The sequence below is a fragment of the Puma concolor genome, chromosome B2 (assembly GCF_028749965.1).
Source record: "Puma concolor isolate L17-30 chromosome B2, mPumCon1.1.hap2, whole genome shotgun sequence".
Taxonomy (NCBI): Eukaryota; Metazoa; Chordata; class Mammalia; order Carnivora; family Felidae; genus Puma; species Puma concolor.
Window position 1 is genome coordinate 5,626,109 of NC_141671.1, and position 23,086 is coordinate 5,649,194.

General features: G+C 44.7%; 1 protein-coding gene and 1 long non-coding RNA gene across 9 annotated transcripts in view; one reads left to right on the forward strand and one right to left on the reverse strand.

Moving 5' to 3' along the window:
• Positions 1 to 3,856, reverse strand: part of MRS2 (magnesium transporter MRS2) — a 49,950-nt gene extending 46,094 nt beyond the window's left edge. For 3 of the 5 annotated variants that reach the window (XR_015250981.1, XR_015250980.1, XM_025917270.2), the window contains exons 1-2: positions 3,565 to 3,855; positions 1,698 to 1,771 (exon numbers count right to left, since the gene is read on the reverse strand). Coding sequence is in view for 2 of the 5 variants with exons in the window: in XM_025917270.2 (XP_025773055.1) it covers positions 1,698 to 1,771; positions 3,565 to 3,736 (246 nt within the window). In the remaining 3 variants the exon portion in view is untranslated. Of the gene's footprint in view, positions 1 to 1,697; positions 1,772 to 3,564 lie in introns of all 5 variants that reach the window. The other 2 variants (XR_015250979.1, XM_086706125.1) reach the window with 1 other exon arrangement.
• An 81-nt stretch (positions 3,857 to 3,937) lies between these two features.
• LOC147580692 (uncharacterized) lies at positions 3,938 to 22,092 on the forward strand. 4 transcript variants are annotated; one of them, XR_015250988.1, is made up of 6 exons: positions 4,041 to 4,343; positions 5,147 to 6,214; positions 14,391 to 14,473; positions 15,723 to 15,786; positions 19,052 to 19,182; positions 20,113 to 22,089. It is a non-coding gene; the product is annotated as an uncharacterized LOC147580692 (long non-coding RNA). The 4 variants fall into 4 exon arrangements; XR_015250989.1 differs by lacking the exons at positions 4,041 to 4,343; positions 14,391 to 14,473 and adding an exon at positions 3,938 to 3,990; XR_015250986.1 differs by lacking the exons at positions 4,041 to 4,343; positions 20,113 to 22,089 and adding an exon at positions 3,938 to 3,990 and having other exon boundaries at positions 19,052 to 19,226.
• The last annotated feature ends 994 nt before the right edge of the window (positions 22,093 to 23,086 follow it).

The window sequence follows — 23,086 nt, forward strand, 5'->3', positions numbered from 1 at the left end:
AATTTTTTTTTAATGTTTATTCTTGAGAGAGAGAGAGAGAGAGAGAGAGAGAGAGGGAGAGAGAGAGAGATTGTGAATGGGGGGAGGGGCAGAGAGGGAGGGAGACACAGAATCTGAAGCCAGCTCCAGGCTCTGAGCTGTCAGCATGGAGCCCGACATGGGGCTCAAACTCACAGACCAGGAGATCATGACGTGAGCTGAAGTCAGAGACTTAACTGACTGAGCCACCCAGGCACCCCTGCTTCGTACAGTTTATAAAGAAAAGTTCTTATGTTCATAAGCCTGAATAATAATGATGATAATGGCTAATATATATCAAGCGCTTACCATGTGAGGCACTATTTTAACGGTTTTATGCCTCTTCCTTATTGGTGTATAGAGATGCAACAGACTTCTGCACCTTGATTTTATATCCTGTGACTTAGTAAATTTATGGGTTAATTAGTTCTAGCAATTTTTTGGTGGAGTCTTTCAGGTTTCCCACTTAGAGTACCATGTTGTCTGCAAATAGTGAAAGCTTGACTTCTTCCTTGCTGATTTGGATGCCTTTTATTTCTTTTTGTTGTCTGATTACTGAGGCTAGGACTTCCGGTGCTGTATTAAAGAGTAATGGTAAGAGTGGACATCTTTGTCTTATTCCTGAATCTTAAGGGTTTCACACACAGTTGAGAGTTAATTTGAACTTCACTAGGTACTATTACCCCCAGTGTATACCAATGAGAAAACTAAGGCACAAAAATGTTATCACACCTTGTCCAAGTCTGCCCAGTTAACAGAGGTAGAGCTGAGTTCTGAATTTAGGAATGCTCGTTCAGAACAGACACATTATTTTTTTTAAATTCAACTGTTGTTTTGAAAAAGTTAAAGCCCTACAAAAAAAGCTGCAATATCTTACAACCAAACCCTGTGCAACTTTCACCTAGAGTCCTCTTTTGCTACGATTCTGCCCCAATGGCCTATTTCTCTTTCTTAGATATGTGTCTGTGATACACATTATTCTTATTATTTTACTCATTTCCCCCCTGAATCATTTCAGATCATCGCAGAGATCATGAACCTTTAAAGCATACACTCTTGGGGCGCCTGGGTGGCTCAGTCAGTTAAACGTCCGGCTTCAGCTTGCTCGGGTCATGATCTCGCGGTCCGTGAGTTCGAGCCCCGCGTCGGGCTGTGTGCTGACAGCTCGGAGCCTGGAGCTGCTTCAGATTCTGTGTCTCCCTCTCTCTCTGCCCCTCCCCCATTCATGCTCTGTCTCTGTCTCAAAAATAAATAAACGTTAAAAAAAAAAAAAGCATACACTCTTAAACACTACACTTTTTCATTTCAACATGCTTCTGCATATATTGTATTGCATAGCACGGGTTTAAGCCCCTGTACGGCCAACAGCCTTCAAGGACTTCTAAACATATTCACAGGGAAATCTTGAGGAGGCAGTGAGGAGCTGTGATTTGAACGACCAGTTCTAGTATCAAAAGAAGACCTCCACATTCAACACCGAAGTTTCAAGCTGCTCTTAAGCAAATCTAGCTGGCACTCAGGTCACCAAACAAAACACAAAGACAACATGACTTACAAGTATAATGATTCACTATGAAACAAAAAATAAGTATTATCTTGGCTGACCAGTCCACCCCAGTTAACTTAATAAGTACGGGAAGTACTTTCTTTAAGTTATCAAATGTACCATCGATACTCACCACAGTAAACACCGGGGCTACGCTGGCTAAAGTGGCTTGAGAGACATCAGAAGTTCTAAACCGGTGCATTTCACCTGAAGAATAAATCAAGGAATTCTCTGTGGTCATACAACAGGTTTCAACGTATGGCTAAGATAGAGAGCTCTTATAGTATGCAGAAGTCTTCAGATTATTTTTTGGAAACATTTTTCCTAGAGGAATGAGGAATTCCTAGAGGAATGTCCCTTTTAACACTTGTAGGTGATTATATTAGATCTGGCAGGGAATGATTTTTAAAAGTAATGGCTTAGGTGAGGTACTAGAATAATTTACGGATTCCAACCACCTTTTTTCTAATGATTACTGCTATCTCAGAGTTGAATGCACAAACGTATAACACTGTTCTGAGATTAAAAGAAAATATCCATCTTTTTTTGCAGAATTTAAAAAGGCTTCTCATGAAAATTATATTGGTAGACATATTTTAGAAAACACATTGCAAGTAAAACCCGTTTCAGCATTCTAGGATCAGGATTATTGGATCTCTAAGTCATGAAACCTATAGATTTTACCTCCATGTATTAACTTTTCCACACATATACTTTACACAGTAAATACTTATGTGATAGCCCATTGAACTGGAATGCAGATCCCATACTCAAAAAAAACCCAATGAATTGGAATGAAAACAAATCCTTATTCGAAAATTAATCTATTTAAAACATGTAATCAGACTGAGTTGCAGTGAGTTCTGAAGAATAACCATGTCGATTTAATGACACAAAGGATGCTGTATTCAAAATACTAAAAAGGAATGGGAAGAAGGTGTAAAAAAAATTACCAATTATTTTACACTTCCAAAGTAATCACACGGACTCCACAAAATGTGGAGACACAGTCTCCTTTCCGATCTTATTCTTTCCCATTACATACACTTAGTGACTCCTGTAATTGTTAGCATCTGGGGCTTGTTGGTTCCCCTTTAGAAAATACAAATTATAAGAGTCAGGTGAATAAAAGTAAAAGCGCGATAATAAATCAGCATTTGCTAATCAACCACAAGTTAGATAAAGTGTTTCCAAATTGGGAATTGTGAATCTCAACGTTTGTCCTAAAACATCAGATGGGCTGAAACTGGGATCTCGAGCATTATTAAAGGAGGGAAAATGCGATGTACCCGAATACAGACTCCCTGTTGAGCGTGGGGAAGGACGTGGTGATGGCGAGTTGTACTTCAGAAAGCTTTTGAGAATAAAACTGAGCAAACTAGAGGGCAGCGCAATACTTTTGAGGAGCCATACATTGTAACGTCGCTCGTTTCTGAGTATTCTCACCCACATTCTCACACTTGGGGAAATGTGATCATTATGCTGTATCACATGGTGAAAACATTAACAGCTCCGATTCCTCCTCCTCGCCACTGCTCGGACCCCTGTGGCTGTCACACTGCCCTGGAAAACTAAGTCAGAGCTTCCTCGGGAGCAACTCTTACTACGAAGTCTCCCAAGTTTTCAGCCTTATTTATAGGTGCGTCCCCATTCCTCACTTGAGCAATGGGAAAAGGGTTACCAGTGTCCATCAGGAAGGGAAAGAAGACTGGGAAGAGACAGTAACAGACAATTATTTCAGGCGGACGAACCCAATCTCGGCTTCAGAGCTACCATATAAGTAACTAGGGAGAAATTCTCGTTAAGAACATTCTTCCCCTTGGAGCACTGCAGAGGGAGGGTTGCAGCGAGGGGCGTGGGGACCTCGGCGCTGGGCGGACCTTCCGGGCGGGAGCCCCAAGGGCGGACTCGGGGCTGAGGCCTGCGCAGGGTCGGACGGTCGGGTCAGGGCCCTGAGGTCGACGCAAGATCGGCGTCCAGGGCCGCGGAGAGGGCCGTACCTGCCACCGGGGGCCGGCGGGGCCCGCACAGCGGCGCGGCCCGGCTCCGCCCGAGGATGTGGGCCGCGCGGCCGCAGGCGGCAACTGGGCGCGCCCCAGGCGTCAGGCCCTGGGCCAGAGCGCACAGCGTGCGCCGGGGCAGGAGCCGGCTCAGGCTCCGCAGGCGTTCCATGGTGCTTGAGCGAGCAGGAGGTGACAGCAACACCCCAACCCCTCATGCCGGACGGTGGCGGGTCGGCCGGCAAGACGCGGCCCCGCGCGGGCGCTTTAAAGAGCGACGGCTGCGTACGGCGCATGCGCGGGTGGCGCCGCGCCTGCACCTCCTCTCCCGCGCATGCTCGGAAGGTGACTTTGGGCAAGTTCCTTGAGTCCCTTGGCCAAGCTCCTTGAGTCCCTTGGCCAATCAGAGTTCGCGTCCCGTACGAGGCAAGTCGGGGGTAGGTGGGCGGGGCGCGCTTACCTGCGCCACCCCAGCTGCGGAGCCGGAGCTTAACCCCTGCGACCTTGCAGAGGTCAGGCTGGAGCGTAAAGGGTGGGTCATTGCTAGTGATTGGTGATGGTTGGATGTAAAGAAATACACGACCATAATGCTTTGTCGTTTCTGGAGCGTCTTCGTACTGAGGATCAGATATGCAGTTTGGAAGTGAGGAACTTCTACCCCGTTCCTAACTCAATTTATATTTAAATGTATTGTAGCAGAAACAACTGCCATATGGAATGATGGACTAAACTTCTGCTGGTGAAGATGGAAGCACATAAACTCACAAGATTTACACTCAGTATTTAATCAACTGTAAGATAGTATCAATTCCAAGGTAGCATTATTTTATGTACCAGCAAGAAAGAAAAAGTGCTGAGAAATTATGCTTTCTATCATTTTAAGACTCATCCCAATTTCAGTCTTTTTTTTTTTTTTTTATTCGAGAGAGAGAGCCTGTGCATATGCACAGGCTAGCCAGTGGGAGAGGGTCAGAGGGAGAGAGAGAGAGAGAGAGAGAGAGAATATGAATGAATCCCAAGCAGGCTCCACACTGTCAGTGCAGAGCCCCACATGGCTCCATTCCGTGAACGATGAGATCATGACCTGAGCTGAAATCAAGTCCAAGGCTTAACCAGCTGAGCCACCCAGGCATCTCCTAATTTCAGTCTTTATTTAAAAAGTGGGTTTTAGAAGTGATTAAATACAGTATATGTGTATATTTTTATTTTTTTAATGTTTATTTTGAGGGATCATGCATGTGTACAAGCAGGGGAGGAGCAGAGAGAAAGAGAGAGAGAGAGAGAGAGAGAGAGAGAGAGAGAGAGAGAGAGAATTCCAAGCAGGCCCCCTTGTGGGCCAGGAGCCCCACTAGTGGCTTGAACTCATCACTGAGGGATCAGGACCTGAGCCGGTAGCAAGAATCAGAAGCTCAATGAACTGAGTCACCCTGGCACCCAGTATATATATATGCATATTTTTAAAGCATGAGTTAGTAGACTTGTGCCTTCCAGAGTAGTAACACAAGACAGACACGAGCTTCACAGATTCCCAATCACTGTGTATAAACACAGAACAATGGAGAACTTTTTGTTTTTTCTGTAGGGTATTGGGAATGAAGCTGAATCAGGAAGCCAGCAGACAGAAGACTTCACAGAAGAGGGGGTGTTTGACTTCAGCACTGAGAGCAAAGGATAACATCAAGCCTTAAAATCTGGAAAGAACGTACCTCACAGATTTTTCATTTTACTAAGCGCTTCAGTGATGAAACAGTTCTTCCTAAAACACGCCTTCAGAGACCTTTCTTTGAGACAATATGTGATAATTCTTTTAAAAAAACTTGACCCCCCCAGCTCAATGAGACAGCTCTGTTTAAGATGGCCTTGCAGAGCCTTAGAAAAGCTCTGGGAAATGGCCAGACACATCACCTTGCAATTCGTGTCAAGGGTTTGGAATTTAACCTGAGAAGGGTAGGCGCCTTAGGGGGACTTCAATGAGCAGCGAGGTAAAGATCTGAGGTATGTTTAAATGGATGATTCTGTGTGGGGAAGAGATTACAGAGAGTCAAGTGTGGAGGCAGAGAGATGGCAATGATGGTTTGTGCCAAGATGGAGATGGGGAGACAGGGCGAGCTTGGTCCTATATATTGAAGACCTAGTTGACAAGATTTGCAGATGGGATGTAAGCAAAGAGGCATAGAAGTTGACTACTTTTTTTTTTTTTTTTTTTTTGCCTAAACAACTGGGCAATCATGATGGCATCTAGTGAGAGGGAATTTGAGAGCAGAGAAAGTTGGAGATCAGGTTATGGCATTGTGTTTGATTCTGGACATGCTAAATCAAATATCTAAGCATTGATATCAAGTAAGCAGTCTGGAGTTTGGGGGAGATGTTGGTGCTAACATATACATTGGGAGCTGTGTAGAGGTATTGAAAGCCATGAGACTGGGTATGATCTCTTAGGAAGCGAGACAGCAAAGAGAAAAATTTCTATGATTGAGCCCCAGATCCTCCAGCATTTAATCGTCGAAAAAAGAGGTGGATCCAGCAGAAGAATATGAGAAGGGGTGGCCAGGAAGGAGGAGTAAAATCAGAGGGTGGAATCCTTGAAGCAAAGTGAAGAAAGTGTTTCAAGAAAGAGGAAGTGCTCAATTACGTCAGATGCTACTGACAGGTAAGATGAGAAATGGGAATTGCTTATGTTGGAAGTGACACTGGAGTTTCCTGGTGATCTTGACAGGAGCAGTTTCTGTAGGGGTAGGGATTGGGGTCTGAATAGTCATCTTCCTATTCAGCCCAAGCCGTGACAAGATCCCAGAAGACTTCTGCACCTATATAACAATTTAGCCTTAAGTTTTTTTTTAAGTTCACTTACTTTGAGAGAGCAAGCAGGGGAGGGGTAGAGAGAGGGAGAGGGAGAGAGAGACAAGCCCAAGCAAGCTCCACGCTGTCAGCACAGGGCTCAAACTTGAGAACCGTGAGATCACGACTTGAGCCGAAATTCAGAGTTGGACGCTTGACTGACTGAGCCACCCAAGCACCCTGCCTTAAATTTCTTTAATCTCTTTTCTCACCTCTTGAGCTCCAAAGCATGTCGGTTACCTCATCCCCACCTCTGGATTATATTCTTACCTAGAAATGTTTCATGTCAGGAAAGCCATACCAGTAACACACTCTCTGACACTAGCCTTCTGGAGGCTTTATACCCACAATTATATTTTCACATCAGACCCTTGCTGGCTGTTCTCCCTTCTCTACCTAGCCTGGATTATGTAACTGATCATCTGAAACCTCTATGACTTAGTACTTGGAACATGTAGCATTCAGGGGTGTAATCCTAGAAACTACTTTATTTTTGTCCCTCCAATCCTGCTGAGTGGGGCTAGTCCTTCTCCAGCCTCTTGAAAACTTGGGTAGGTCCCATGACTCTTCTGGTCCCTCGGCCCTATGTTCACTCTGTTATCAATTCAGTAATTGAAAACGTCCACTCCATATACCAATTTCAATTCAGTAATTTGCAGTATCAGGCCCCTTATACTAATCACAGCTGCAATCTTCATTCAAAGAAAGGACTTGGTACCTCTCTCCTTGTTGGGCCTGGAGGCAAACAAAAATTTTTGGTGTGGACAGAGATTTTGGACAGCTCCCCCCAACCCCTTCCCACTCCTTTTCTTACTCCATGGCTGCCATTTCTGACTCTGCCGGGGCAGTGAAGCCAAGTTAGAATGAACGAGTCTTTGACTGAAAGGCAGCATCGTGCTCTCTATAGGCAGGGCAGATATTGAAGCTGACCCCATTGAGGGCATGTCCATGGGTTCTCTGGAAGACCTTCCCCTCTTCCCTCCAGGCCCATCTGGTTGCCAGTCCTTTGATGAGGACAGTGACCCTCCTGATCACTTACAAATTCTGCCTCTTCTTGCCTCAAATGACCAGGCTCCTCTTTTCCCAACCTGCTGCTCTTTTGGGCAGGATCCTTTAAAAAGCAACCCAGACTGATTTCCCATTGTCACGTGTTCACCCCAGGATTCATGCACCATTAGAAGGGAGCACAATTACTTCCCCAGCATAGAGCTGCTATCCTTTGCTTAGGTACAAGCCTGTGACATCTTCAAGCTCTCAGAGTGATCTTAAGACGTCCCTCTCAATAGACTTGAAGTGAGTGGCAAGCACTCTCCTTACCCCTTTCTCTGGAAGTGTTTCTAAATCTTCCACACCATGTCTGGCCTCAGTCTTCAGTCTTCTGATCCTTTGACATCTTCCACCTGGGTGAGAGGTCCACCTGTGTAGTGGCTTCTCTATAAATTCCCTTCAGAAGTTGGTAACTGACCTTGGTGCTGGTACCCTATCTTGGCACTTCAGCAGAAACACCTATATTCCTCAGCACCCTCGATCCTTTGCACTTCTTTTATTCATTAATGAAGTTATTCATTTCACAAGCACTTGCTGAGCATAACAATGTGCCAAGTATTATTTTAGGTTCTGGGGTAAATGCGTGAAGGAAACAAAGTACCTGTCTGTAGTGAGTAGAATGCTGCCCCCCCCCCCAAATTTATGTTCGCTCGGAACCTCAGAATGTGACCCTATTTGGAAGTAGGAGTCTTTGCAGGTTCAACTGGTTAAGCATCTCAAGTTGAGATCATCGAGGATTTACGGTGTGCCCTCAATTCAGTGACTAGTAGTCTTTATCAGAGAAAGGAGAGGGAGGCTTGACCACTCAGACCTAGCAGACCACCACGTAAAGGTGGGAGTAAAGATTGGAGTGATTCAGCTGTAAGCCAAGGAGCGCCAGAAGCCACCAGAAACCAAAAGAAGCAGGGATGGATTCTCCCCTAGAGCCTTCAGTGGGAGAGAGGTCTTGCTGATACCATGAGTTTGGTCTTCTAGCCCCCAGAACCGTGAAAGAATAATGTTCTGTTGTTTTAAGCCGCCCGTTTTCTGGTACTTTGTTACGGCAGCCCCAGAAAATGCATACCCTGCTTTCCTGTAGCTTAAATCCTAGTTGATGGGGGCCCATAAAATTCGGGGCCCCAGCTGTGCCCTCACTACCACCCGATGATTATTTCACTGCCCTCTCTCAGTCCCTGCCCCCCTTCTCTCCCCGTAATACCTCCTTTAAGTCTTTACTGGTGTCCTCAAACCTCTTATTCCAGCCAAGCTCCTCCAGTCATTTCCAGTACAAAATAATTTTACTGAGGGGAAATACACGCTACAGATCAAAAGCAAACAAGACATATTATAGTTTTATGTTTCCCTTCAGCTTAATTTACTGTTAAGTTCGACCTTTTGTGGCTCTTTAAAATTTTTTTTTTTTTTTAACGTTTATTTATTTTTTTGGGACAGAGAGAGACAGAGCATGAACGGGGGAGGGGCAGAGAGAGAGGGAGACACAGAATCGGAAACAGGCTCCAGGCTCCGAGCCATTAGCCCAGAGCCCGACGCGGGGCTCGAACTCACGGACCGCGAGATCGTGACCTGGCTGAAGTCGGCCGCTTAACCGACTGCGCCACCCAGGCGCCCCATGTGGCTCTTTAATATTTGGCTTCAGGATTCAAATCAAAGCCTCCTGCCAAAGAATTGTGGGCCTTTAGTAAGAAGTAAATTCCTTCGGAGCCTCAGATGTATGTTCTGGTTACTCTTATCCCTTCACAACAAATATGGTCCAGGCACTGTACTTGGTCCAGGGAATACAAAATAAAGAGATTGATTTTAGTCTTGGGGAGCTCACCTGAGAAACATGATAATGCAGACAACTGTTTAATTTCCCTTGTGAGAAGAAGGTCACTATCAGTGACCAGTGCAGGATCTCAGGGCACTTGGATGCGGTGAACCAACATGCGAGGGCAGGGAAACCCTTTCTCAGGAAATGACAGTTTGGTTGAGACTGGGATGCATAAACATTAGCAACAAGGAGGGACTGAGAAACATTTCCGAAAAGGGGAAAAATGCGTGGGAAAACAAGTGGGGTTTTTTTGGTCATTGGAAGAATTGCCAGAGGTGTCTGACGACGCATGGTGGATGAGGCCCTCGAGTGGGTCTAGGTGAGGCCAGAGGGGCAGGTGGGAACTAGATTGTCCTGGGCTTTATACAAGTTAAGGAGTTTGGATTTCATTCTGTGAGAAATAGGGAAAGTATCAAAGGGCTTTAAGCTGGGGGAAGGATTCCATTTTCATTCTTAGATGACCACCCTGGAGACATCTTTGGAGACGGGAGTGTATGGGGCAGGGGAAGAGGAGGAGCCGGGAGACCATTGGGAGGCTTCTGTAGGCATCCAGAGAAGACTTGAGGGGACGCTGGGTGAGGGCAGGGAGAACGGTCATGGGGAGAAAAGACTGGAGAGATATATAGAAGTAGAGCGGGTAGGACCAGGTGATTGGTAAGAGGGAGAAGGCATATAAGCCTGCTGGGGCTGCCGTAACAAAATTCCACAGACTGGAGACTTAAACAACAGACATTTCTTTCTCACGGTTCTGGACCCTAGAAGCCCAGGATCAAGGTGTTGGTAGGTTCTCTGCTTGGCTTGTAGATGGTGCCCTCCCCTGTGCCTTTTTCTGCACATATACATCCCTGGTGTTTCTGTGTGTCCTAATCTCCTCTTCTTGTAAGGACACCTGTTCGATTGGATCAGGGCCCACCCTAATAATCTCATTTTTATTACCTCTTTAAAGATCCTCTCTCCAAATATGTTATGTTCTGAAGTCCTGGGGGTTTGGGCTTTAAGATATGCATTTGGGGACACCGTTCATTCAATAGCAGAAAGTAACGATGAACCCATGATTCTGAGAGAAGCAAGATGGTCGTGGATAGTGCTATGTACTGAGTAAGGGAAACCCGGAGGAAGGAGAGTTCAGCGGAAAGAGTGGGAATTCTATTTGGACCTGTTGAGTTGGAGATTGCCGAGCACATATCTAGATAACGTTGGTCTGGAGTAGGGGATAAAGCGGTGGGCTAGACGGAGAAATGTGGGGCTTGGGCATGTAGAAATAAGCGAAGCTGTGGGCATGTAGGAGGTTGCCCGGGGAGGATGTGAAAGGAGGAAGGGTCCAGATCACATTCTCCAGGGGACACCAACCAATACCGGAACCTGGAGCAGGAGGTCTCCAAGAGATTAAGGGGATGGGCCCTGTGGTCCAGCATGGACTAGCCCAAGTGGTAGGAGCCCCCAATAAAATAGTGGAGTCACTCTGAGAGCTTGCTGTATTTGACTACAGTGGGAAGGTAGGGAAGGTAGGGAAGGTAGTGAAGGTAAAGGCTTCTCCTTAATAAAAATGAATGTAGATCCTTGGGGGGGTGGGGGTGGGGTGGGAGGAAGGCTCTCCCTGATGGCTTTGGAAGTCTGGCACACTGTCCCTCCACTGTTTTCCCTGGGGCTTTCTTACTGCCACTGCCATCATTCTGAAGTGGAGTTCACTCTTTTGAAAGTTCTGCCTCAACCGCGACTATGTATTGCGTTTTCTGTTATATACCAAGCATGCACTAAGCACCACATGCAGTAAACCGGAGGACAAGGTCCGTGCAACATTGTGTTACTGCTTTAGTTTCCCAGACAGCCTCATCTAACTGCCAGGTTTCCTCAAGGCAGTAGTCTCCAACTTCTTGTTTAATCACAAAGGATGCTTTGTGTTACTTCCCTCCTTCCCAGAGAGATCTGGCAATTCCTACAATATTACATCAGATGAAATAAACTTGTATGTAATAAGTACACGTGTTGTTTTGCTTTTTAGTGAGTCTAATATGTTTTCAAGTAGATAAATGGTCAATTATTATTAAGTCATTTCTAAAATGTTGAAAGTAGCTTTCAGACTCTCCTTATTGTCATAGAGCCTCAGGATTTGGGCATCCCAGGCTGGGGATCCTGGTCCTAAAAGAAATGCTTTTCCATGGTTGCCAGAGGGGTGACTATGTTAAAGTCGATCTTCCTCTCTCCTTTCTCCTGCTCTCGATGCACCTGTTGCTAGCAGGCATGTTTTTCTAATGAAAACATTTCAGCCCCATGTAGAGTTAATTTAAACAATTTCACCTTTCTAGTATTTCTCTGAGGGACAAGAATATCTAAATTTATATCTCATGGAGCGTATCAACCAAAACACCCAAATACATTTTCTATTTTGAAAAACAATGGCTTAAAATTGTTAGCATATTATGTTCCAAGAAAAAAATACATATTCCAAAAGAATGTAGTCAGACGTGATTCATGATTCATAAGAATCTTCCTTTCTGAGTTACTGGCTTTATTGCTGGAAATTTAGCAAAACGTACTTGGTTTCGCACTGAATAAGTACTGCGTACAAGCTGAAGGTTTATATATTGCATAGGAATGGAAAGGATTACAGAGCATTCTTGTATCAAGGTTTTTCAACCTCAGCTCTACGGACATTTTGGATCAGGTGATTCATTATTGGCGGGGAGCGCTGTCCTGGGCATTGTAGGACATTTAGAAGCAGCCCTGACCCATTAGGTCCTAGCAGCACACGGGCCCTGAGATGTGAAGCCAAAGATGTCTCCAGGTGTGGTCACTTTTTCCTGGGCAGCAAAATCACTTCTGACTGGGAACCACTGTATTTTATAAGAATTAGAAGAATCCACCAACCCCAAGACCGTTTCTCCTTTTGCAAGTTAGACCTCTTTAAATTTTGACAGACATTTTCTTCACACATAGTAGACATTCAAAAGTGCAAATCTAACGTTACCGGACTGTAGCACTGAATTAAATTTTATTCTTTATGACTTAAACATGTGTCCTGATTTATTTGCCTCCATTACCACAAACCACGAGTCCAGCTTTTAAAATCATGATCCTATTGGGACGCCTAGGTGGCTCAGTTGGTTGGGTGTCTGACTTTGGCTCAGGACATGATCTCATCTCACAGTTTGCCCAGTGTCGGCTCTGTGCTGACAGCTCAGAGCCTGGATGGAGCCTGCTTGGGATTCTGTGTCTCCCCCTCTCTCTGCTCCTCTCCCGCTCGTGCTCTGTGTCTGTCTCTCTCAAAAATAAATAAACATTACCAACATGTTTTAAAAATTAAATCATGATCCTGTCTACACCCAGGACCTGCAGTGGTAAATTGGGATCTCTGGGGTCTGGGTCTGTGATCCACCTGGGGGTTCCAAGAGATAGCTTTCCCACGTTTGAAAAGTTTTCAGAACTTTGGCCACAGGAGGGAGCACTATTCCTGTGCTTGCTTGTTCATTTATTGACTATTTTAATACATGCTTTCAGAGTTAAGTGATACAGGGAATTCCTAACCTAGGAATCAGAGGCACAGTTAGTGTATTAGTCAGGATTTCCCAGAGGAGCTGAACCAACAGGAGGAAAGGAGATTTGTCAGGAAGAGCTGGCCCACTTGATAATGTCTGAGAAGTTCCAACGTCTGCCAATCTGCTGTCTGCAAACCGCGGACCCAGGAAAGCCTGTGGTGTGATTTAGCCTGAGTCTGAGGCCCGAGGCCAGGGGACCCAATGGTGGAAGGGCCAGTCTGGGAGCGGAAGATGAGAGCAGACATCCCAGGTCAAGCAGGGAGGCCGAAGAGAAATAAGTGGTGAATTCCTCTGCTGGTTTGCTTTGGTTTTTCTAGTCAAGCCCACCACCCATTCAATGACGCCCACCACCCATTCAATGACGCCCACCACACCGGCAGCAACAATTTACGGAGTCTGTTGCTTCAAGTGCTAATTTCATCTGCCGACACCCTCACAGACACCCAGAAATACCGTTCAACCTGGGCACTCTGTGTCCCCGTCAAGTCGGCACCTAAATGTAACCATCACCACCATCCACGTCGGGAATCCAAACACCTCTCCGTTCTTATGATCTAAGCTTGTGCCCACCTGCCACTGCATTTATTTCACAGTTGTAATTTTGGAAAGCAGTAGGCCAAGGTAGAATTTACACAAAAGATTGCTGTCCCACGCAACCGTTTTAAAGAATTTCTCAGACTGAAGGTGTTTGAACTAACCTCTTGTACTTTGAGGAGAGCACATATGCGCAGACCCCTGCTAATGGGTGTAGTATCCACCTCTATATGACATCTGCAGGTACGATGAGGAGGTGTCGAATCTGAGGCAGTGTGTGTGTGTGTGTTTCATTATTAGTTTTTTCCTTTTTATAAAGATTTAGCATCTGTCAAAAGTTTTAAGTTTTCGCTTGTGAAGATAGTAGGCCTAATAAGTTTTACACTTCTAGGCTTTAAAAAAATACACGTCCATGCCCTTCATACTACCCTACGCTTGAACTGGCTGTGGAGGACAGCCAAGAACACGATACGGTGAATCTGATGAAAATTTACTTTAAAGTAGTTCAGATTGGGAGAGAGAGAATTCAGTAGAGCAAAGCCTTGTGTGATGTGTGTTCTATTTGTTAAATGTACATGAATTTATGTAAAATGTATACATTTTTCAAAAATGTATTAAGTTTTATTAAATCTTACCATTCCTGTCTTCTAAACACCCAGCTTGTCATAGGATAGATCACCGTCTCCTCTTTCCTCTCCCAGCACAACGGGAAGCCCATGTTAAGGTCTGAACCATCTAGGATAATCTGGGAAGAATGGAATTTCACTCTTCCGGGAATGTGGGAAATGTCTGGGGCCACCCCTTCTGCAGTGTACCAGACATAGAAGTGACATTTTGAAACCGATAGAGATGCAACCGCACATTTTTAATATAGTCCTAAATGCCTAAGGAAATGTCTCCTATGATCCAAATTACGATACAGGACGGCATCATTTAAGCTGAGGAGGGGGTGCAGGGAATGAGGCTCAGATTTAGTTATGGGTAGTTAGCTAGATGACGCTTTTTGTTTCAACCCTTCTTACTGGGAATGTGTCTGACCGTGTTCTTCTTTTCTGCGACAGTCAGTGAAGCTTTGGTGACCTGGGTCATGACGCTAAATGCAGTTGCTTACTGAGTGATGCGCTGGCACTGGGTTTTATACCAGGTAAACCGACTTCTGATTGCCGTAACATCTTACAATCATGGTTGGCCGATGATGGCAGGATCCCGAGAAAGCGGCTGCCGGCTTTGCTGCCCGCGCTCTCGGGGGCTCTCTGATTTGGGGGGTGGAGAAGTGGTGGCTGCAGGAGGGGCGGGGGCTTGTCAGGTAGGATGAGGTCTTGGGGCAAGGCTGTCGGAGAGATTAGTGAGGACTGACCCCACGGGATGACATTCCTTCTTCCAGTTAAGACACCTGTGATGACAAGACACGCCCCAGTGTTTGACAGAACCCTAAGAAGGAAAATAATTTCAAACAAACGAGGAAGATAATTTCAAATAAACGAGGACACAATACTTTCTCATAGATTTTTTTTTAAGGTTTTACTTACTGAAAGCTCTTTTTCAGATTTTATTTAGACATAGGTTTCTATTGTATAACAGTCTTGTACATAAATGGGAAAATGTAAGCAAAATATTCGTTAAGACACTCCTAAGACTTGTTGTTCCAATGTTAAATCATAGTTTAATCTTAATTTTTAAAAATGTTTATTATTTATTTTTGAGAGGGAAAGAGAGAGAGAGAAAGAGCGGGAAGGAAAGAGAGGGAGAGAGCACAAACCGGGGAGGGGCAGAGAGACAAAGGGAGACACAGAATCTGAAGCAGGCTCCAGGCTCGCCCCTTAAATGAATTTTTTAAAGATTATACCACAATTGGAGTGCCTGGGTGGCTCAGTGGTTAGGTGTCTGACGTAGGCTCAGGTCATGATCTTGAGGTTCGTGGGTTTGAGCCCCGTGTCGGGCTCTGTGCTGACAGCTTGGAGCCTGGAGCCTGCTTCGGATTCTGTGTCTCCCTCTCTCTGCCCCTCCTCTGCTTGTGCTCTGTCTCTCTCAAAAATAAATAAATTTTATTTATTCTGTCTCTCTCAAAAATAAATAAATATTAAAAGAATAAAAAAGTGAACTAAGCCTCACATATGAAGTATTAACCATGCACATCTCTCAGCTTGGGTGGTGGCAACGTGAACCATTTGGCCTGATTCCTTCTTGCTCACACAATACACCACTACCTGGTCAAGGACAGGTATAAGACTACCTTGACTGTAAGGCACATCCTGACTTCAGAGACGATGAAAAAACGTATGCATCTTGCAATAAATGTAATGTGGTGATCTGTTTTTTCTTTCCTCTCTTCCTCCTTCTGCCTCGAGTAAATTCATGATACTAATTTTTTTTTTTTCATTTGTCTCTTTCAGATGAAAACTGAGTTAATCATGGGAAAAATCAGGCAGAGTTCAGGGTGTGCTGGGTTTTAAATAGGTAAGGTTTTACTGCATGTGAACTTAAATGGACCTACAGCCTTCTCATTTGTTCACGTAGATGTTTTAAGAAGTTCTTTTCAAATCTACACCCCTTGTGGTTTTTCTGCACTATCTGAAAATGTCACTGGGAAATGATCAAACAGGTCATAAATCTGATGGGCTGAAAAATGTTATATTGCACAATCATTGAAACTTCTGGAGTTAGTTTATAATTAAGTTAGAAATCAATATATGTGAGGAGAAAGTACCAGGGTGTCTGGCTTCCATCATACTACTTGCCATGCTACTCATGTCTTGTTGACCAATACCAATTTTCTAAATTGGAACTTCCAAACTTTATTTATTTTTAGGACAGAGAGAGACAGAGCATGAACGGGGGAGGGGCAGAGAGAGAGGGAGACACAGAGTCGGAAACAGGCTCCAGGCTCTGAGCCATCAGCCCAGAGCCCGACGCGGGGCTCGGACTCCCGGACCGCGAGATCGTGACCTGGCTGAAGTCGGACGCTTAACCGACTGCGCCACCCAGGCGCCCCGGAACTTCCAAACTTTAAATGACATCAGAACATTATAGTTCACGAAGGCAGCTCTTCCCACTAATTCAGAGACTGGACTGCAGTTAACCAGTAACTTCTGCATCAGTGACATAATTTCTTGCAAAATTGGTATTTTGTAATGGTTAACTTTGCTCCTGGCTGTTCACAGCAGGGGGTAGTTCTCTTTCATCAAAGTCTTCTGTTTATTACAGTCCACCAGGGCTTAAGACATTATGCCTTAAAACAAAACAAAACCCTCCCAGGTACTAAGTGGTAGTACTATTTTACCTCACTAATTGTCAGTGAACTAAGGAAACCCTTCCAAAGTGCTTACTAAACAATTGATAGTCCAAACTGGGCATCTAAGATTTTGCCAGAAGTAGCCTTTTAATGATGATAGAGCCAGAGACATAGTCATCTAAGTCATCTTGCTGGTGTTAAAGGGTAGTGATTTTTTTTGATTTTTATTAAAAATTTTTTTAATGTTTATTTATTTTTGACAGAGAGAGCATGAGCGGGGGAGGGCAGAGAGAGAGGGAGACACAGAATCCCAAGCAGGCTCCAGGCTCTGAACTGTCAGCGCACAGCCCGACACAGGGCTTGAACCCACAGACCGTGAGATCATGACCTGAGCCAAAGTCGGATGCTCAACTGACTGAGCCACCCAGGTGCCCCTAAACACTTTACTTTTTGAAGTTTTTTTGTGAGAGAGACAGAGCGTGAGCAGGGGAGGGGCAGAGAGGGAGAGAGGGACACAGAGCCTGAAGCAGACTCCAGGCTCGGAGCTATCAGCACACAGCCTAATGTGGGGCTCGAACTCACGAATTGTGAGATCACGGCCTGAACCGAAGTCGGACACTTAACCGACTGAGCCACCCAGGCACCCCTAAATGGTAGTGATTTTTAACTTTGTGAAAAGAAAGAAAGGAAGGAAGGAAGGAAGGAAGGAAGGAAGGAAGGAAGGAAGGAAGGAAGGAAGGAAGGAAAGAGAGAGGGAAAGAGAGAAAGAAAGGAGAAAGAAAGAAAAAAAACTTTTGTTCTGAGGTCATATAGAATTAAGGTCAGTGGAAAAAGTCTGTCCATTGTGGGAAAATATGAAAGAAGTCCCTGGGATATTGGAGAACAGGCCTTAAAATGCAGTTTCACTGCTTTGCTCCAAATCTGAATCGTGAAAGGAAACTCACAGTTCACCACCACCACCAAAGAAATCAGCAACCTCAGATATGCATCCTTCTAATTTCCACGGTTAAGGAAACCTGATGATAACTTGGAGAGGCAGCAGTAAGCCCCTCCCCCAGCACCTTGAATTCTTGGTGGGGGGAGACACTGACTGCTAATTAAGCTTTGGTTTTGTATCTGTAAACACCACTTCTGCCTTATGTAAATAAGATATTTACACCACTTACTTAATGATTATGCAGATAAATAATTTAGAGCCGAGAGACAGAGTCAAACCATTCCTAAGGTTTTTGCCAGTTCACAGACCCCAGCTGAAGACAATGAGTAACAATTTTATTAACTTGGAATCAAAGTGTTGCTTCTGTTGAGAGTGACCCAAGGGATTTAATTGTAAGTGAAGGGGATGTATAGTTGCCTGAAATGCAGAAAGAATTTTGAGCTTAGGTTGCCTAATTTTGAAAGTTTTTTTTTCCCCTCCTCATTGCTAGATTGTTAAATCACCACGGAGGAGAAACTGCTTTGTTTAAATAGCTTTTCTGTTCCAAGAACCAGAGTATTACAACAAACTCCTCGGGTGACAGAGCAAATTGTGCCATAGGTGAAATTACTCAGAGAAAATTTCCAATATTACATGTCCTTCCAGACGTGCCGCAGGCAAGTGAAATCCGCCTAGCAGCTTCTTGCCACAAAGCAGAAATCATTTAAAAAGCCAAGCTCTCAAAAATAAATAAATGAATAAATAAAAATAAATAAATAAATAAATAAATAAATAAATAAATAAATAAAAAAAAAGCCAAGCTCTTGAGGCACTTGGGTGGCTCAGTCGGTTAAGCATCTGACTCTTGGTTTCGGCTCAGGTCATGATCTCACGGTTCCAGGAGTTCCAGCCCCACATTTGGGCTCTGTGCTGACAGTGTGGAGCCAGCTTGGGATTCTTTCTTTCCCTCTCTCTCTGCCCCTCCCCTGCTCGCTTTCTCTGTCTCTCTCAAAATAAATAAACTGAAAAAAATAAATAAAAAGCCAGGCTCTTTGTTCTACACCTTCCGTGTCATAACTGATCCATTCTCCCAGGGGTTCTGGTATTCTGTAAGATAATGTAGTGATTCATCCTTCTGTTTCCAGAAACTAGAAGGTATGAGAATAAAGGAAATCAATGATACATATGATGTATATTGCCACGTTGGAGAAGGTCATTGAAAAGACACGATTGACCTGCGAGCTGGACTCAGGTATTAGAGGTTCCTCTCCCCCTCCCCCGTCCTGGGGATGTGGGGTCCTCCTGCTTTTCCTGCCCCCAGAGGCTGCTCTAAGGACACAGCCTTGAGATGGTGATGTGGTGTTGAGAACACCTGCATGGTATACATGGCTGAACCCTTTTGGGGCCTCTTTATGAACTTTTAAGATATGGCAGGCAGATGCAGGGATCCATTCATCTTGCTCCCGAAGAGACAAACCTGACATGAAAGCTCCCTTTGTTTATCACAACTGCCACCTACCAAACTGAAATGGCCTGCCTCTTTCTTCCATGTGTCCTTGCCTTCCCCCCTACAGCTGGTTTCAGATCCCATCTAGAGAGCTCCAGAGAGGGCTGTGAACCATCATGCCAACAGATACACAGAAACAAACCAGAGGGAATCAGCTGAAGATCGCTGTAGTCCTGACTCCTGCCACATCCTTCTCTGGTACCTCATGCAACTCAACTATCATTTAAAGGCTTTTTGAAACACTCGATGATTTGTGTTTTTCATTTGCCACTAGTTTTAAACTCAACTTCAGACCTGCAGGCCTATCCACTTTCCCAGAAAGGAAGCAAATCGGTGTAAGGGCTAGATGCTCTTTAGGACAAAAGCGTGTAAAATAAAGGGGGTGGTGATTGGTTAGAATCGGCAAATAATTCATTACAAATAATGAATTATGAGCTGCATTGTGTACCCCTCAAAATTCATGTATTGAAGTCCCAAGGCCCTATTGTCCCAGAACGTGACTGCACTTGATGCTAGGTCTTTAAAGAGGTAGTCAAAGTGTGGTTCTTAGGGTGGGTCCTAATCCAAAGATTGGTGTCCTTACACGAAGAGGAGATTAGGACACAGGCCTGCACAGAAGGAAGACAACGTGAAGACAGAGAGAGAAAACAGCCATCTACAAGCCACAAGAGAGGTTTCAGAAGAAACCACCCCGCTGACACCTTGATCTAGGACTTCTAGCCTCCAGAACTCAGACATGATACATTTCTGTTAAGCCACCCAGTCTGCGGGTGACCTGCAGCCTGGCCGGCTGACCCCACAGACACATACATGCTCCTCAAACAGGACTAGCTCCTTCTTGGCAGCTTTACACTTCACTCTGAGGTTATGCTGTTTTTAAAAAGATAGACATATAGTCTTTTATCTATATTATAGGCTAAACGTGTTAACCTCTCAACATTACGATCCTGTAATTTATTGTACTTGTGATCATACACAAAAAGGGTGGTTTAGAATATGAAGGTTTTTTTCAAAACCCAAGAAGCGTAGCATTCATAATTAGCTGTACTAAATGTTCTACATGGAGTGTCTTGTCTCATCCTGGCTATAACCTATGGAATAGGTAATATCCTTGCTTCTATTTTACAGATGAGAAGACTGTGGGCATAGAGAGGGTAAGTGCCACGCTCACTGTGGAGAGCCAGAATTCAGGCACTCTCTAGTCCCGTGACCGCTGGTTTTTGAGATGAAGTATCTCACACAGTACTTGTGGGACATACGGCAGTTATTAAATGCTGGGCGTCTCCTAGTTTCTGAGATGGTACACCAGGGAAATCCTTCAAAAACATTACCGGAATTGCGTTTTTGGCCCTACGATGACAGCAATGAGAGGAGTCCCCCAAAAACAAAGGCACAAGAAGGCTTTACGGAGGCTACGGCTGGAGCCGAAAAGAGACACAGCACTGACAGAGGATACTTAATGTAGTCTCCTGGAACAGAGGGGGGACCCTGCTTAAACAGACAAAACCCAGGTTCCCCCTGGGCCCAGTATGCTAAGGAGAGAAAGGGAAAGAAAAATGCCTCATCTGGATTGCTTGGAAGGGCCTCGTCCTGATCGGTGGATATTAGTGGCAACTCAGGCAGCCCATTGGTGAGTTTTGGAGCTGAGGTCCTCTGGTTTATGTCCAGCTCCTACATGGGGCTCATCCTGGCTGCATCCTGATTGTGCTCTGTAGCAGAAGTGGTTAAAAAATATTTTTTTATGTTTATTTATTTCTGAGAGGAAGACAGAGCATGAGTGGGGGAGGGGCAGAGACAGAGAGGGAGACACAGAATCCGAAGCAGGCCCCAGGCTCTGAGCTGTTAGCACAGAGCCCTACATGGGGCTTGAACTTGTGGACTGTGAGATCATGACCTGAACCGAAGTGCAGCCACCCAGAGGCCCTTGTAGGAGAGGTGGTTTAATAACAGCCAACAGGCAACGCCCCGGGTGCGTAATGTTTTTCACTTGGGGCTCGTTCCCATGGTCCCTGTCTCCAAAGCTGGATTAGAAACTACCTGGCAGGGGTGCCTGAGTGGCTTAGTGGGTTAAGCTTTCGACTTTGGCTCAGGTCATGAACTCAGGGTTCATGAGTTCCAGCCCTGCATGGGTCTCTCTGGTCTTTCTGCTGTCCACACAGAGCCCTCTTGGGATCCTCTCTCCCTCTCTCAAAAATAAGTAAACATTGAAAAAAGAAACCATCTGGTGACTGAAGGGAAATTGACCACCCCTGGTCCTGACTGGGGAGCTTCACCACCGGGGAGAGGATTGGGGGTGCTGAAGGGTGCATGCACCCTCATGACGCCAGGATCTGCTTGAATCCAGCTGGAAGCAAACCATTCTTCCCTTCTTTTTCTTTCTCTCTTTTTCCCTTCCTCCCTTCATTCCAGGCTACATAGCTGACTATTGTGACGTATAGGAGAGAGAAACAGAAGGTGCAGATGGGGGAGGAAGGGCCCAATATCAGCCACACTGTGTAAATGAGAAATAGCGCTTTGTCCAGAGTAGATTCTGAGTATTTGCTAATGAATGAATGCATGCATGCATGCAGTAGGCAGTTAAGATCCAGGACTGGAAGTTAGAGACTCAGAATGGGTAAGGTCATAGGTTTGTGTACAGTGACTTAGTACGGAAATGCTTTCAGGGTGATTGGTAATTAGGAAGCCAGGTGAGGGTGTGATTTCAGGCAATATCTCACCAAGGGCAGCTTGAACTCGACTGCACACAGGGACTCTAAAGTATACCTTATACTTACGAAGTAACCTGACCTAAGTCATTTGATGAATGCATTGCAATGTGTGTGCATTATAAAATATAAAATATCTGGGGTGCCTGGGTGGCTCAGTGGGTTAAGCCTCTGACTTCAGCTCAGGTCATGATCTCACGGTTTGTGGGTTCAAGCCCTGAGTTGGGCTCTGTGCTGACAGCTCAGAGCCTGGAGCCTGCTTCGGATTCTGTGTCTCCCCCTCTCTCTGTTCCTCCCCTGCTCATGCTCTGTCACGTGCTCTCTCTCTCTCTCAAAAATAAACATTAAAAAATAAAAAATAAAATATAAATATCTCAGCAATTTTCTTCATCTCTTTCTTGTTATAAAATTCTATCATTACTAATAACTATTGAGTGAGCTGATTTTGGAGGTCAGATTCTCTGTCATCTGGAATATACAATTTTTGATCCCATCTATATGCTATCCAGTGTGGGACATGAGCAATCCCTCAAGAGCAAAGTTTTGTGCCTAACAGACCCGGGGCAGCTACACCGACTGTCTGACATGTTGACTCCAATGAATTTAACTGTAGTTGAAAACCTCAGGCAATTTTTTTTCTTCCTTATTGTGAAATAATTGTCTAGAGATGGAAATTCTCCAGGTGGCTAGTTAAATGCCTCCAGAAGGCATGGGGCACTGATGAATCCCTCTGAGAATTTCTGTAGTTTACAAGTGGCTTTACTGGTTAAAGAATCTCATTAACTCTACCCCTTTAGAGCGGGGTCTGTGGAATGGCCTGTTTGTGAAGAAACAGTAATGTAAATCTCAGCATCTTTGGACGAAACTCTAATGCAGAGTTGTTTTCTTATCTTAAAACCACACTGATAATTGGGAATGCAACTGGTGCAGCCACTCTGGAAAACAGTATGGAGGTTCGACAAAAAACTAAAAATAGAACTACCCTACGACCCAGCAATTGCACTACTAGGCATTTATTCAAGGGATACAGGTGTGCTGTTTCGAAGGGACACATGCACCCCACATTTATAGCAGCACTATCAATAATAGCCAAAGTATGGAAAGAGCCCAAATGTCCATTGATGGATGAATGGATAAAGAAGATGTGGTATAGATATAAACAATGGAGTATTACTCAGCAATCAAAAAGAATGAAATCTTGACATTTGCAACTATGTGGATGGAACTGGAGGGTATTACACTAAGTGAAATTAGTCAGAGAAAGACAAGTATCATATGACTTCACTCATATGAGGACTTTAAGAGACAAAACAGATGAACATAAGGGAAGGGAAACAAAAATAATATAAAAACAGGGGAGACAAAACAGAAGAGACTCATAAATATGGAGAACAAAC